We start from the raw sequence: 14,205 nt of genomic DNA, 5'->3' as shown, positions 1-14,205 counted from the left end.
CACTTGAGTTTGAAGCACCACCCCCCACAAAGACGCCAACACCAATTGAGGTCGAATTTGGGTCACCGACAAATGCACCTGCACCATTTGAAGTTGATGTGTTACCTTCCAAAGTACACGTTCCGCTCGGAGTAAAAGTGCCCATTCTGGTAGCAATGTCATCCGTAAGACCGTTCCACACAAAGGCCATACCATGGGATTACACAGCCGAGGCAAGAAGAAAAGGGAAAGCCAAGTTCGGGGAAACTGTTGCCACACAGGGTATGAAAAGAACAGGTAGGTTATATACCTCGGAACATTTGGCTAAATCAAGAAAGCAATCCTCTGGACGGCCAACCATCACTAAAATCGGTCCCAATGATCTCTGGAGAAAGATACAAGCCAAGGAGTATTTAGTCACTGACCAGCTGAACAAAACACCAGCACAAATTTCTATCCTAACTTTGTTGTAGAATTCTGACTCACACAAGAATGCCTTGTTAAAGGTAATGAGTGAGGCATATGTACCAAGCAACATCACCATAGGAAAAATGGCAAACATGGTAGGTCAGGTATTAGAAAGTCACAAGATCACTTTTCATGAAGATGAGCTGCCACCAGGATGGTTGACTCACAACAAAGCGTTGCACATCACCGTGCAATGCGAAGATCATTTTATCGCTAGGGTCCTGATTGATGGAGGGTCCAGCCTCAATATTTGTTCGTTAGTAACACTCAGAACATTGGGAAAGGGTCTGCATGAGATCAAGGACGGGGCCATCAGCGTCAAAGCTTTCGACGGTTCCCAAAGATCCACCATTGGGGAAATCAGCCTGTGTTTCCAAATGGGGCCTACTTGGTTCGACGTTGATTTTCAGGTTATAGACGTGCCAGCATCTTACAACTTGTTATTGGGACAGTCGTGGATTCATGCCGCTGGGGCCGTAGCATCAACACTGCATCAGGCGGTGAAATTTGAGTGGAACCACCAAGAGGTGATCATTCACAGCGACGGTAGCAATCCCATATACAGTCGCCAAACCATCCTAGCGATTGGAGGAAGGAGAAAGATAGGCGGGGAAACCGATCACCACATCGAGCGAGTCAACACCGTTGACAAAGACAAATGGTGGGACAACAAAATTGAAAGCATATTGAACTGGAGCAGATATGAGACTGGCAAGGGACTAGGCAAGAACCTCCAAGGAATCGCCAAGCCGATCAAACTGAAGAAACATGGCACCACTTTTTGTCTGGGATATGAGTATACTTGGGAGGAATTCAACAATTGGTCGCCATGGCGCAATCCTTACTACCCACTAGAGTAGCTGATACCCCATTTAGAATAGACTTTCCAGCCAGCCAATGTTATATATGGGTCAGAAGAAGAGGAAGCACTGGCAGCAATGAGGGATTTATTCGTGGAATATGATGACATGGATTGATGTGTAATTTTCAAAGAGGAGGGGGAGGAAGGCCTTTCTATACAAGACGTAAGCCGAGGAGCGTGCCTCAACAATTGGACCATCAAAACCACAAGAGCCCGGAAAACCTCGGGGTAGCAAGGCTGAACAAAGCATCATGCACTATCTTTTATTTTTATTAGTTGATTTTCCTTTTGCATTTTTGAATTTTCGCAATAAGATCTTCCAATGTTCAAAATAGTTATGAAAATTATCAAAGCATCTCGGTTTCCTTACAAATCTTACTCTTATTATTTTCTCTCATTACTTTACTTATATAGCATTGCCATTACCTATCTTAATGAACCAATGAATGTGACATGTGACGAGATAACGTAACAAACGGATACAGATTCAGAGGAAGATGACATACCGGAAGAGATTGTCAAAAAGGTTGAAAATTTGAGAACAGACCTAAGTTCAACCGGGATGAGACCGAGATTGTTAACTTAGGAGATGTAGAGAACGTCAAAGAAACGAGAATCAGTATCCACTTATCGCCATCAGAAAAGAAAGAATACACGAAATTTCTAAGAGAATATGAAGACATATTCGCTTGGTCGTATGATGACATGACTGGTCTGAGTACATCTATTGTGGCTCACAAACTGCCAACTAATCCGACATGTCCACCGGTAAAGCAGAAGCTCAGAAAGTTCAAGCCTGACATGAGTTTGAAAATCAAGGAAGAAGTCACTAAGCAAGTCAAAGCTAAGGTTCTCAGGGTAGTAGAATATTAGACATGGTTAGCCAATATTGTGCTAGTGCCGAAGAAGGAAGGGAAGGTCAGAGTCTGTGCCGACTACTGGGATCTCAACAAGGCCAGTCCAAAAGACGACTTCCCCTTGCCAAACATACACATCCTGATTGACAATTGCGCCAAGCATGAGTTGTAGTCATTCGTGGATTGTTTTGCTAGGTATCATCAGATCTGGATGGATGAAGAAGACACTGATAAAACGGCTTTCATTACTCCGTGGGGAATGTACTGTTACAAGATGATGCCATTCGGGTTAAAGAATGCTGGGGCCACCTACATGAGGGCCATGACTACCATTTTCCATGATATGATACATAGAGAGATCAAAGTGTATGTAGATGGTGTCATCATCAAATCCAAGAAAACCACTGATCACATGGAAGATTTGAGGAGGTTCTTCAATAGACTGAGAAGGTACAACTTGAAGCTGAATCCCGCAAAATGTGCATTTGGGGTTCCTACCGGAAAACTACTTGGGTTCATTATGAGTCGCCGAGGAATAGAACTGGATCCATCAAAGGTCAAAGCTATTCAAGAATTGCCACCGCCAAAGAATAAGAAAGAATTAATGAGTTTCTTGGGGAGACTTAACTACATCAGTCGGTTCATAGCTCAATCTACTGTCATCTGTGAGCTAATATTTAAGATGTTGAAGAAGGACGCCGCTACCAAATGGACTGATGACTGCTAGAGGGCCTTCGACAGAATCAAGGAGTACCTATCCACACTTCCAGTTTTGGTCCCGCCCGAGCCGGGTAGACCCCTATTACTCTACCTTGCAGTGCTAGATGGAGTGTTCGGCTGTGTTCTTGGGCAACATGATGAAACGGGGAGGAAGGAGCAGGCCATCTACTATCTTAACAAGAAGTTCACCCCTTACGAGGCCCAGTATTCTCTGTTAGAACGCACCTGTTGTGCTCTGACTTGGGTAGCTCAGAAGTTGAGGCACTATTTCTATGCCTATACCACGTATCTCATATCAAGGATGGATCCGTTGAAGTACATCTTTCAGAAGCCCATGCCCACTGGCAAGCTAGCCAAGTGGCAAATCCTGCTGAGTGAATTCGACATTATCTACGTAACTCAGAAAGCAATCAAGGGACAGGCTTTGGCAGATCATCTTGTCGAGAATTCCGTGGACGGAGAATACGAATCCTTAAATACGCATTTTCCTGATAAAGAGATATCATTCATAGGCGAAGACATTGTAGAATCCTATGACGGTTGGAGAATGTTTTTCGATGGAGTAGGAAATTTCAAAGGAGTTGGCATAGGAGCAGTCCTAGTGTCAGAAACCGGTCAGCATTATCCGGTGTCTGCCAAACTCAGATTCCCTTGCACCAACAACATGGTTGAGTACGAGGCCTGCATCTTGGGACTCAAGATGGCCATCGACATGAACATTCAAGAGTTGCTAGTGATTGGGGATTTAGACTTAATTATATATCAGGTCCGAGAAGAATGGGCGACCAAGAACTCCAAGATACTCCCTTATCTGCATCACGTACAGGAGTTGAGAAAGAGGTTCACAAAGATAGAGTTCCAGCATGTTCCTAGAGTCCAAAATGAGTTTGCTGATGCATTGGCTACCCTATCATCCATGATACAACATCCAGATAAGAATTTCATTGACCCTATTCCAGTAAAGATCTACGATCAGCCAGCTTACTATGCTCACGTTGAAGAAGAAGTGGATGGAAAACCTTGGTTTCATGATATCAAGGAATACTTGGCGAAAGGAGAATACCCAAAGCTTGCAAATGTTATTTAGAAGTGCACGCTTCGGAGGTCATCCAACAATTTCTTTCACAGTGGAGGACTCCTGATTTGGGATTACAAAGGTGTGTCGACGCAAAGGAAGCATTTAAATTTCTAGAAGAAATCCATGTTGGGACCTGCGGGCCACATATTAATGGCTTTGTCTTAGCCAAGAAGATACTCCGAGCTGGTTATTTTTGGATGACTATGGAAACATACTGCATCCAGTATGTCCGAAAGTGCCACCGCTATCATATACATGTAGATATGATAAAGGTGCCTCCAAACGAGCTTAATGCAACAAGCTCACCATGGTCGTTCGCCGCTTGGGGAATGGATGTTATCGGACCAATCGAACCTTCCACATCAAATGGGCACAGGTTCATCCTAGTGGCAATTGATTATTTCACCAAATGGGTTGAAGCAGCATCATACAAGGCAGTGACTAAGAAATTCACAGCAGACTTCGTCCGCGACCGTATCATTTGTCAGTTCGGAATTCCAGAATCAATCATTACTAATAATGGTTCCAATCTCAACAGTGACTTGATGAAAGCCATGTGTGAAACCTTCAGGATCAAACACAAGAATTCTACAGCCTACAGACCTCAGATGAACGGAGCTGTAGAGGCCGCCAATAAGATATCAAGAAGATACTAAGGAAAATGATAAAGAAGCATAAGCAGTGGCACGAGAAGTTATCACTAGCTTTATTGGGGTATCGCACCACAGTCCGCACATAAACCGGGGCAACCCCCTTGTCATGCCCCAAAACCGAGGGGCTCGACCGGCCAGCCCCAGCCAAGCAGACCTGGGTGCCTTTCTTATTCCACGTGTTACCCCGCGTTTCCATTTCCCATTAACCAAGTGAAATAGCCATTTATAAATTTAAACACATTCTTACGAGATTTACATAGCATACATAGTTACTTAGCGTGGTTTACAAGTTATACTGCCCAAAATACATAAGTACATAACCCACATTTCCTGTCTACGGAGCCTCTAGGGATACAAAAGAGTGATACAATACTTGCCGGTAACAAGGCTCCGGCTATACCTTACACCAAAAACCAAAACAAGACTCTGAAATAAAAAGCGGCATGAGCCACGTAAGGCCCCGGGAGGAAAAGGGCTCACCAATGCTTCTGGCGGAAAGTGAAGGGGAGCTACGGTCGGTGGACTGGAGTACCTGCTATGGATCCACCTACAATCATAACACGAATGTAGCGCCCCCGGCAAAAGGGACGTCAGCACATTTGAATTGTACTGGTATGTATGAACAAACTTGCCCTAAGTAAACTCAAACCATACACAAGTAACAAGTAGTCATGGAACCAACAATCAAATACACATGAAAGAAAACCATCAAGCCAAACAAGTTACAATCTCTCCATTTCCCCTTCAACATTTTCTCATCAATGATTTCACAATTTCTCATATTTTCATTTCAATAGTGATTTCGATCACTTTTCCACCCTTGTTACCTCGGCCACCTTTATTACCTCGGCCACCCTAATCACCACAACCCACACCTTATTACTTCGTGTTGCGGCGCGCAACCCGATCCCACCAAACAATCACAATTCACAAACAACACAACAACAACAACAAAAATTCACAAAGAACAACAACAACAATTCTCACAGAATTTCTATAGCCATCAATACTATTTCCATCATAATCAACAACTCATATGCATTATATGTCACCGCGATAATTGCCAATACAAGCCATATATGTTCTTACCACAGTTGTTCCAACTGCATCATTTACGATTTCCTTCCATCATTTGTTTCTCAACTCTTACCACATAACACATTCACAATCACACATTTGGTTTATTGCCAATTACGTACACCATTATATCGGGAGACTTAACCACGATCAATCAAATCATACCAATCACAAGAATTCCACAAATAATCCACGTAGATATCACATACCAAATATTCGTATACCAAACAAAGTGACTTTACAAAGGTCAAAGTTAGCCATACATACCTTTCTTGATCTTTCCTTTAATTACTACGATATTCCGGAAATTCTAGCAACTTCAATCTATTTTGAGACATAACAAAATTTGAACACAAATTAGGAAGATATTCATAATTCTAGCTCATTTGAGAATTTTATCAATTACTAGTTGTGCATCTTGATTTCAAATCTCTTTTACAAGATTCCCTTCATTTCCCAACCCAATCTTTACTTGTTTATATTCAACAATCTTCCCACAAACCTAATTTGTACATGCATGAATAATGAATACTCTCACATCCAAGAATCATCTTACTAATTACCCATTTCTAGTTAGATTTCAAAGTTGAAGAATTGGGGAAAAGAAATTCTTACCTCTTTGAAGCCTTAGCAACCCTTTGATGCGATTTCAAGGTGTGATTCAAGGAAGAGTAGTGAAATCTTTAGTTTTCCCCTTTCCTCTCTCTAGAATCGCTCTCCCTTCACTCTAGAATACCAAAAATTTCCCCAAAAATAAACCTCAATCGAGTTAAATGAAATGGGGTTCGGGACTTAAAAACCCATTTTTTTTACTGCCGCGCCGCGTAGGGCGCCGCGGGGCATGGGGCGTCTGTGCAAAATGTGTCTGGAAATGAAATTTCGGACCATACTGGAATTACTACTGGCGCGGCGCGCCGGGCGCCGCATGGGGCGCCGCGGTAGTTCAAATATCTGCGCTGCTTTGGTAATTTGGTCATAACATTGTGTAGGAATGTCCGAATGATGAACGGTTTGAAGCGTTGGAAACTAGACTCAAAAAACTTTTATTTAATAGGCTGTGCATCACACAAATCCTTATATAACTGGATATATAATTGTCCAAAGTGAGGTCTTGTGCGCACTCATTTGCAACTTTCGTCAATTATGAATTTTTATAACTTGGCTTAGACTTAGGTCTCTCCTTATACCCCAATTCACTTCTAATATGACTTATACACTTATTAATATATCCAATTGATATCCATAATATCCTTAATTCCTCATTTGTACGCAAGATAAAATATTTAGCCTACCTTGGCACCACGAAGTCTTAAATTACTAAGCAAAATTTTCTGGGGATTTACATTCTCCCCCGCTTAAGATCATTCATCCTCGAATGAGGATCAAGTTTCATTCATTATTCATCCTTATATACCTTCTGCTTTTCACATTATGAAATATATCATCAGCCCCGAATTTGGCTAACTCCTTAAATTTCCGAAAATTTTGCTAGAGTTTCCTTTGTAACTAGGACTATCCACCTGTCAGAGGTCCCCGGATACATATCCTAATAGCATATACATGTTCCATAGACATAACATAACTTGTTCAACACCAACCATGGCCGCATAGGCAACATACATAATCAAAATGGAATAGTTTAACATAGATCAAATCAAAAGATAAGAGTTTATAGGAACCAAATGCATGAAAGCTATTATATAACTATTCAAACAAATGTGGGTACTTCTTTCTCATTTCTTCCTCGGCTTCCCAAGTGGCTTCCTCAACTTGCTGGTTCCGCCATAATACTTTCACGGATACAATTTCCTTATTTCTCAGTTTTCGAACTTGCCTATCAAGAATGGCAACTGGGACTTCTTCATATGATAGATCTTCATTCACCTCAATAGTCTCGACTGGCACGATGGTGGACGGATCCCCTACTACCTTCCTTAACATAGACACATGAAAGACCGGGTGTACCAATGACATCTCGGGTGGCAACTCGAGTTTGTATGCCACCTGACCAATTCTATGAATGATTTTGTATGGTCCGACATACCTCGGACTTAATTTTCCCTTCCTTCCAAATCGCATGATACCCTTCATTGGGGAAACTTTCAAGAATACCCAATTGTCTTCTTTGAACTCCAAATCTCTGCGACGCACATCCAAATAGGATTTTTGGCGACTTTGAGCAATTTTCAACCTTTCTTTAATAAGGTTGACTTTCTCCATGGCCTGATACATGAGGTCCGGCCCTATCAATTCCTCTTCTCCAACCTCGAACCATCCGATGGGAGACCTACATCTCCTACCGTACAATGCTTCGAACGGTGCCATTTGGATACTAGCATGGAAGCTGTTGTTGTAAGCAAATTCTATGACCGGCAAATGGTCATCCCAACTACCCTTGAAATCAATAGTATAAGCATGTAACATGTCTTCAAGCGTCTGAATAGTCCACTCTACTTGCCCATCGGTTTGTGGATGAAAAGTTGTGCTAAGGTTTACCTGCGTACTCAAACCTTGCTGAAACTTCTTCCAAAAGTGGGTTGTAAACTGAGCCCCGCGATCTAAAATGATTGAGACTGGAGTGCCATGCAACCTGACTATTTCTTTGATATACAGCTGAGCATATTGTTCCGCTGTGTCGGTAGATTTAACTGGCAAGAAATGCGCTGATTTCGTGAGTCGATCCACGATCACCCAAATTGAGTCAAATTTGCGCGGAGTGCACGACAACCCTACCACAAAATCCATGTTAATCATCTCCCATTTACACGTTGGAATTTCTATGCATTGAGCCAATCCACCGGGCCTTTGATGTTTGGCCTTCACTTGTTGACAATTCAGACATTTCGCCACAAAATCCGCCACATCCCTCTTCATGTTGTTCCACCAATAAATTTCCTTGAGATCATGATACATTTTTGTAGAACCTGGGTGCACGGAATACCTGGAAGTGTGAGCCTCTGCCATGATCCTTTCCCGAAGACCGCCGATATCAGGAACACACAGGCGGTCTTGGTACCGTAGGGTACCATCATTCATGCCAACGGAAAAAACTGTGGTCTTGTGTTTATGAATCCCCTCCTTCAGTTGTGCTAACAACGGATCATTAAATTGCTTCTCTTTCACCTCTGCCACGAGCGATGATTCAGTCCCATTCTGTACAATTACTCCTCCTTCATTAGAGTCTGCAAGGCGAACTCCCAAACTGGACAATTGGTGAACCTCCCTGGCTAACGGTCTTTGATATGCCTCCAAATGAGTCAAACTTCCCATGGATTTTCGACTAAGAGCGTATGCCACAACATTAGCCTTCCCCGGGTGATAGAGAATATCAATGTCATAGTCCTTGAGTAATTCTAGCCATCTTCGTTGCCTTAGATTTAACATCTTCTGCTTGAAAATATATTGAAGGCTCTTGTGGTCCGTGAATACATCCACATGGACCCCGTATAGATAATGTCGCCAAATCTTTAGTGCGAACACCACCGCTGCAAGCTCTAAGTCATGAGTTGGATAGTGCTTTTCATGATTCTTGAGTTGCCTAGAAGCGTAGGCTATAACCTTTCCATGTTGCATCAGTACACACCCGAGCCCGACTCTCGAAGCATCGCAATACACCACAAATCCCTTTGTACCCTCTGGCAGGGCTAATACCAGTGTTGTTGTCAACCTTGATTTCAATTCTTGAAAACTCTTTTTACAAGCATCGGACCATTGGAATTTAACTGCTTTCTGCGTCAACTTAGTCAAAGGGTAGGCGAGGGTAGAGAATCCCTCCACAAACCTCTGATAATACCCCGCTAAACCCAAGAAGCTACGGATCTCCGTCGGGGTCGTGGGTCTAGGCCAATCTTTTACTGCTGCAATCTTCTGGGGATCCACCTGAATCCCTTCACTGGAAACAACATGGCCCAGAAAGGTAACGGACTCCAACCAAAATTCACATTTTGAAAATTTAGCATACAACTGGTGCTGATAAAGGGTCTGTAGAACTGCCCTGAGGTGATCGGCATGATCCTCCCGGCTCCGCGAATAAACAAGGATGTCATCAATGAAAACAATCACAAAGGAGTCTAGAAATGTCTTGAAGACCCGGTTCATAAGATCCATGAAAGATGTCAGGGCGTTGGTTAGCCCAAAAGACATGACCAAGAATTCAAAGTGACCATAGCGAGTTCTGAAAGCGGTCTTAGGAATATCCTGCTCTCTAATCTTCAATTGGTGATACCCGGACCGTAGATCAATTTTGGAGAAGAACCTTGCACCTTGCAATTGGTCGAACAAATCATCTATCCGAGGCAAAGGATATTTATTCTTGATGGTGACCTTGTTAAGCTGCCGATAATCAATACACATCCGGAGCGACCCATCCTTCTTCCTGACAAAAAGAACCGGAGCACCCCACGGCGACACACTTGGCCGTATGAACCCCTTATCTAATAAATCCTTCAGCTGCTCCTTTAACTCCCTTAACTCCGCTGGCGCCATCCTGTATGGTGGAATAGATATTGGCTGCGTATCTGGCAATACATCAATCCCGAAATCAATCTCCCTATCTGGTGGGATCCCTGGAAGCTCATCCAGAAACACTTCAAGAAACTCATTCACGACTGGCACGGACTCGGGGGCTGACACTTCTGAAGTGGTATCCGCCACCCGGACCAAATGGTAGATACACCCCTTTATAATCATCTTTGAAGCCTTAAGGTAGAAAATAAACCTACCTTTCGGCACCACACCATTTCCATTCCACTCAATAACCGGCTCATTAGGGAACTCAAGCCTCATGACTCTCGTTCGGCAGTCAAGTTTAGCAAAGCATGAATAAAGCCAGTCCATTCCCATAATCACATCAAAATCCACCATTTCAAGCTCAATAAGATCGGCCGTGGTAGCACGACCACGTACCGTGACAACACAATTCCTATAAACTCGCGCGGCTGTGATAGAATCACCAACAGGAGTTGATACAGAGAACGGATCATGAAGCTGTTCGGGTTCTACCCCAAAACTTGAAGCAATGAATGGGGTGACATAAGACAAAGAGGACCTCGGATCAATAAGAGCATAACAATCAATGGCCTGAACAGACAAGATACCTGTGACAACATTTGGAGAAGCTTTTGCACTCTGGCGACCACTCAAAGCGTAAAATCGGCTAGGTCCACTTCTACCACGAGCTCCACCCCTAATTGCACCACGCCCTGCTAGAGCTGGAGAGCGCGCGGATGATGTAGCAGCTGAAGAACCGGATGGTTGAGCAAATCCCCTACCCGTGCCCTGTCTGGGCGCATGACAGTCCCGTTGGATATGAACTCTCACCCCGCATCTATAACACACCGGGATATCCAAATAACAAGCCTTCGTATGGAATCTCCCACACTTAGGGCATAGAGCTCCCCCATGTTGCTGTGATCCCCCTCTTGGACGACCGGACTGATGGGGTCTCTTGCTATCTGAACCTAGTCTCAAGTGACTGCTCTACTGATAACTATGCACAGATGGCGGCGCGCTCGCTGAGGACTGAGCATATGACTGGGATGACCCTGATGGCCCCCTTCTCTGAACTATTCTCCCTGAGTGACCCACTGATCGGGCCCTGCTGTTACTCTCCCTTTATGCCCGTATTTTCAACTTCCTAGCCTCTGTGGCCTGAGCGAATCCCACAATCTTCCCATAATTCATATCTGAGTGTAAGGCCGCTATAGCAGCCTCGTTCACCACCAAGGGACTAAGACCCTGAACAAATCGCCGAACTCGATCACCCATGGTCGACACTAACTGGGGAGCATACTTGGACAATCTCACAAACTCCATGTGGTACTCCCAAACACTCATACTTCCCTGCTTGAGGACCTCAAACTTAGTGGCACAGGCCTCCATTGTCTCGACAGGCAAGAAGTGGTCCATGAATGCATCTACAAACTCATCCCATCTAGCTGGAGGTTTTCCTCCCCACGGGAATCCTCCCACATCTCGAACCATGAATACGCTGCTCCCCTCAACCTGTATGAAGCCAACTCAACCCCCTCCATCTCTGTAGCCTTCATCACTCGAAGGGTCTTATATATTTCATCAAGGAAATCCTGCGTATTGGCCTCTGGGTCTGTGCCTGTGAACTCTGGAGGGGACAACCGCAGAAACTGGTTGACTTTGGAGCTGGCGGAATCTCCCTGTCCGCTGGAGGACGTAGGGGCATCATGGGATCTCTGGGCCTGAGCGGCCACTAACTGGGTCAACATATAGATGGCTCCTCTAAGGTCCCCATCAGAAACCCCGGGACCGAAAGCTGGAACTGCATCAGGATCTGGAATATCAGTGGGAGGGATGGTAACACCCTCTGCCGCAGCTGGAACAGGAATACTTGGATCTGGAATAAATGGGCCAGGCAGATTCAAGACCGGGGAGTCACTCTCACCCACGGCATCAGGTACATGATTCATAGCCACACTTGGGGTGGAATTGGCCCCGAGGCCGAGTCTAGCTCTCTTCTTAGGTGCCATTACTGAAAATTTGGAATAGAGCACGAGTTAGAGGTAAATACTTCCACTTTTCACTTCACCGCACGATATAGAGTAACAAAGAAGAAGGTAATTTCCTAAATTCCCATGTAGCCTCCAACTTATAGATGTGGTCGACAACACACCGATAAGAAGGACTCTACTAGACACGGCTCCGAGACATCCTAGGACCCTTTTATAACCTTAGGCTCTGATACCAAGTTTGTCACACCCCAAAACCGAGGGGCGCGACCGGCGCTCGACCGGGCAGCCCCAGCCAAGCGGACCTGGGTGCCTTTCCTATTCCACGTGTTACCCCGCATTTCCATTTCCCATTAACCAAGTGAAATAGCCATTTATAAATTTAAACACATTCTTACGAGATTTACATAGCATACATAGTTACTTAGCATGGTTTACAAGTTATACTGCCCAAAATACATAAGTACATAACTCACATTTCCTGTCTACGGAGCCTCTAGAGATACAAAAGAGTGATACAATACTTGCCGGTAACAAGGCTCCGGCTATACCTTACACCAAAAACCAAAACAAGACTCCGAAATAAAAAGCGGCATGAGCCACGCAAGGCCCCGGGAGGAAAAGGGCTCACCAATGCTTCTGGCGGAAAGTGAAGGGGAGCTACGGTCGGTGGACTGGAGTACCTTCTATGGATCCACCTACAATCATAACACGAATATAGCGCCCCCAACAAAAGGGACGTCAGCACATTTGAATTGTACTGGTATGTATGAACAAACTTGCCCTAAGTAAACTCAAACCATACACAAGTAACAAGTAGTCATGGAACCAACAATCAAATACACATGAAAGAAAACCATCAAGCCAAACAAGTTACAATCTCTCCATTTCCCTTTCAACATTTTCACATCAATGATTTCACAACTTTCTCATATTTTCATTTAAATAGTGATTTCGATCACTTTTCCACCCTTATTACCTCGGCCACCCTTATCACCACAACCCACACCTTATTACTTTGTGTTGCGGCGCGCAACCCGATCCCACCGAACAATCACAATTCACAAACAACACAACAACAACAACAACAACAATTCACAAAGAACAGCAACAACAATTCTAAAAAATTTCTATAGCCATCAATACTATTTCCATCATAATCAACAACTCATATGCATTTTATGTCACCGCGATAATTGCCAATACAAGCCATATATGTTCTTACCACAGTTGTTCCAACTGCATCATTTACGATTTCCTTCCATCATTTGTTTCTCAACTCTTACCACATAACACATTCACAATCACACATTTGGTTTATTGCCAATTACGTACACCATTATATCGGGAGACTTAACCACGAACAATCAAATCATACCAATCACAAGAATTCCACAAATAATCCACGTAGATATCACATACCAAATATTCGTACACCAAACAAAGTGACTTTACAAAGGTCAAAGTTAGCCATACATACCTTTCTTGATCTTTCCTTTAATTACTACGATATTCCGGAAATTCTAGCAACTTCAATCTATTTTGAGACATAACAAAATTTGAACACAAATTAGGAAGATATTCATAATTCTAGCTCATTTGAGAATTTTATCAATTACTAGTTGTGCATCTTGATTTCAAATCTCTTTTACAAGATTCCCTTCATTTCCCAACCCAATCTTTACTTGTTTATATTCAACAATCTTCCCACAAACCTAATTTGTACATGCATGAATAATGAATACTCTCACATCCAAGAATCATCTTACTAATTACCCATTTCTAGTTAGATTTCAAAGTTGAAGAATTGGGGAAAAGAAATTCTTACCTCTTTGAAGCCTTAGCAACCCTTTGATGCGATTTCAAGGTGTGATTCAAGGAAGAGTAGTGAAATCTTTAGTTTTCCCCTTTCCTCTCTCTAGAATCGCTCTCCCTTCACTCTAGAATACCAAAAATTTCCCCAAAAATAAAACTCAATCGAGTTAAATGAAATGGGGTTCGGGTCTTAAAAACCCATTTTTTTTGTACTGCC

The 14,205-nt window shown here is 43.4% G+C and overlaps 1 protein-coding gene across 1 annotated transcript; it reads right to left on the bottom strand.

The window, feature by feature from the left end:
- Positions 1–3,296: 3,296 nt before the first annotated feature.
- Positions 3,297–11,574, bottom strand: LOC138883393 (uncharacterized). The gene is made up of 5 exons (XM_070164076.1): positions 11,314–11,574; positions 10,044–10,971; positions 7,739–8,876; positions 7,498–7,627; positions 3,297–3,374 (listed from the first exon to the last, which is right to left on the bottom strand). The coding sequence occupies exons 1-5, from the start codon at positions 11,572–11,574 to the stop codon at positions 3,297–3,299; spliced, it is 2,535 nt and encodes an 844-aa protein (XP_070020177.1).
- Positions 11,575–14,205: the final 2,631 nt, after the last annotated feature.

The sequence above is a fragment of the Nicotiana sylvestris genome, chromosome 12, assembly GCF_000393655.2.
Source record: "Nicotiana sylvestris chromosome 12, ASM39365v2, whole genome shotgun sequence".
Classification (NCBI taxonomy): Eukaryota; Viridiplantae; Streptophyta; class Magnoliopsida; order Solanales; family Solanaceae; genus Nicotiana; species Nicotiana sylvestris.
This window is presented reverse-complemented; position numbering and strand designations above follow the sequence as displayed.

Bases quoted from the DNA above. Each gene is read 5' to 3' on its own strand.
- LOC138883393 (XM_070164076.1), bottom strand. From the start codon at position 11,574: ATGGAGGCCTGTGCCACTAAGTTTGAGGTCCTCAAGCAGGGAAGTATG. The intron at 10,972-11,313 runs GCATAAAGGGAG...GCGCCCAGACAG, and splicing joins CTAGGAAGTTGAAAATACGG to GGCACGGGTAGGGGATTTGC. The intron at 7,628-7,738 runs GTATGTCGGACC...GTCTATGTTAAG, and splicing joins AAGGGAAAATTAAGTCCGAG to GAAGGTAGTAGGGGATCCGT.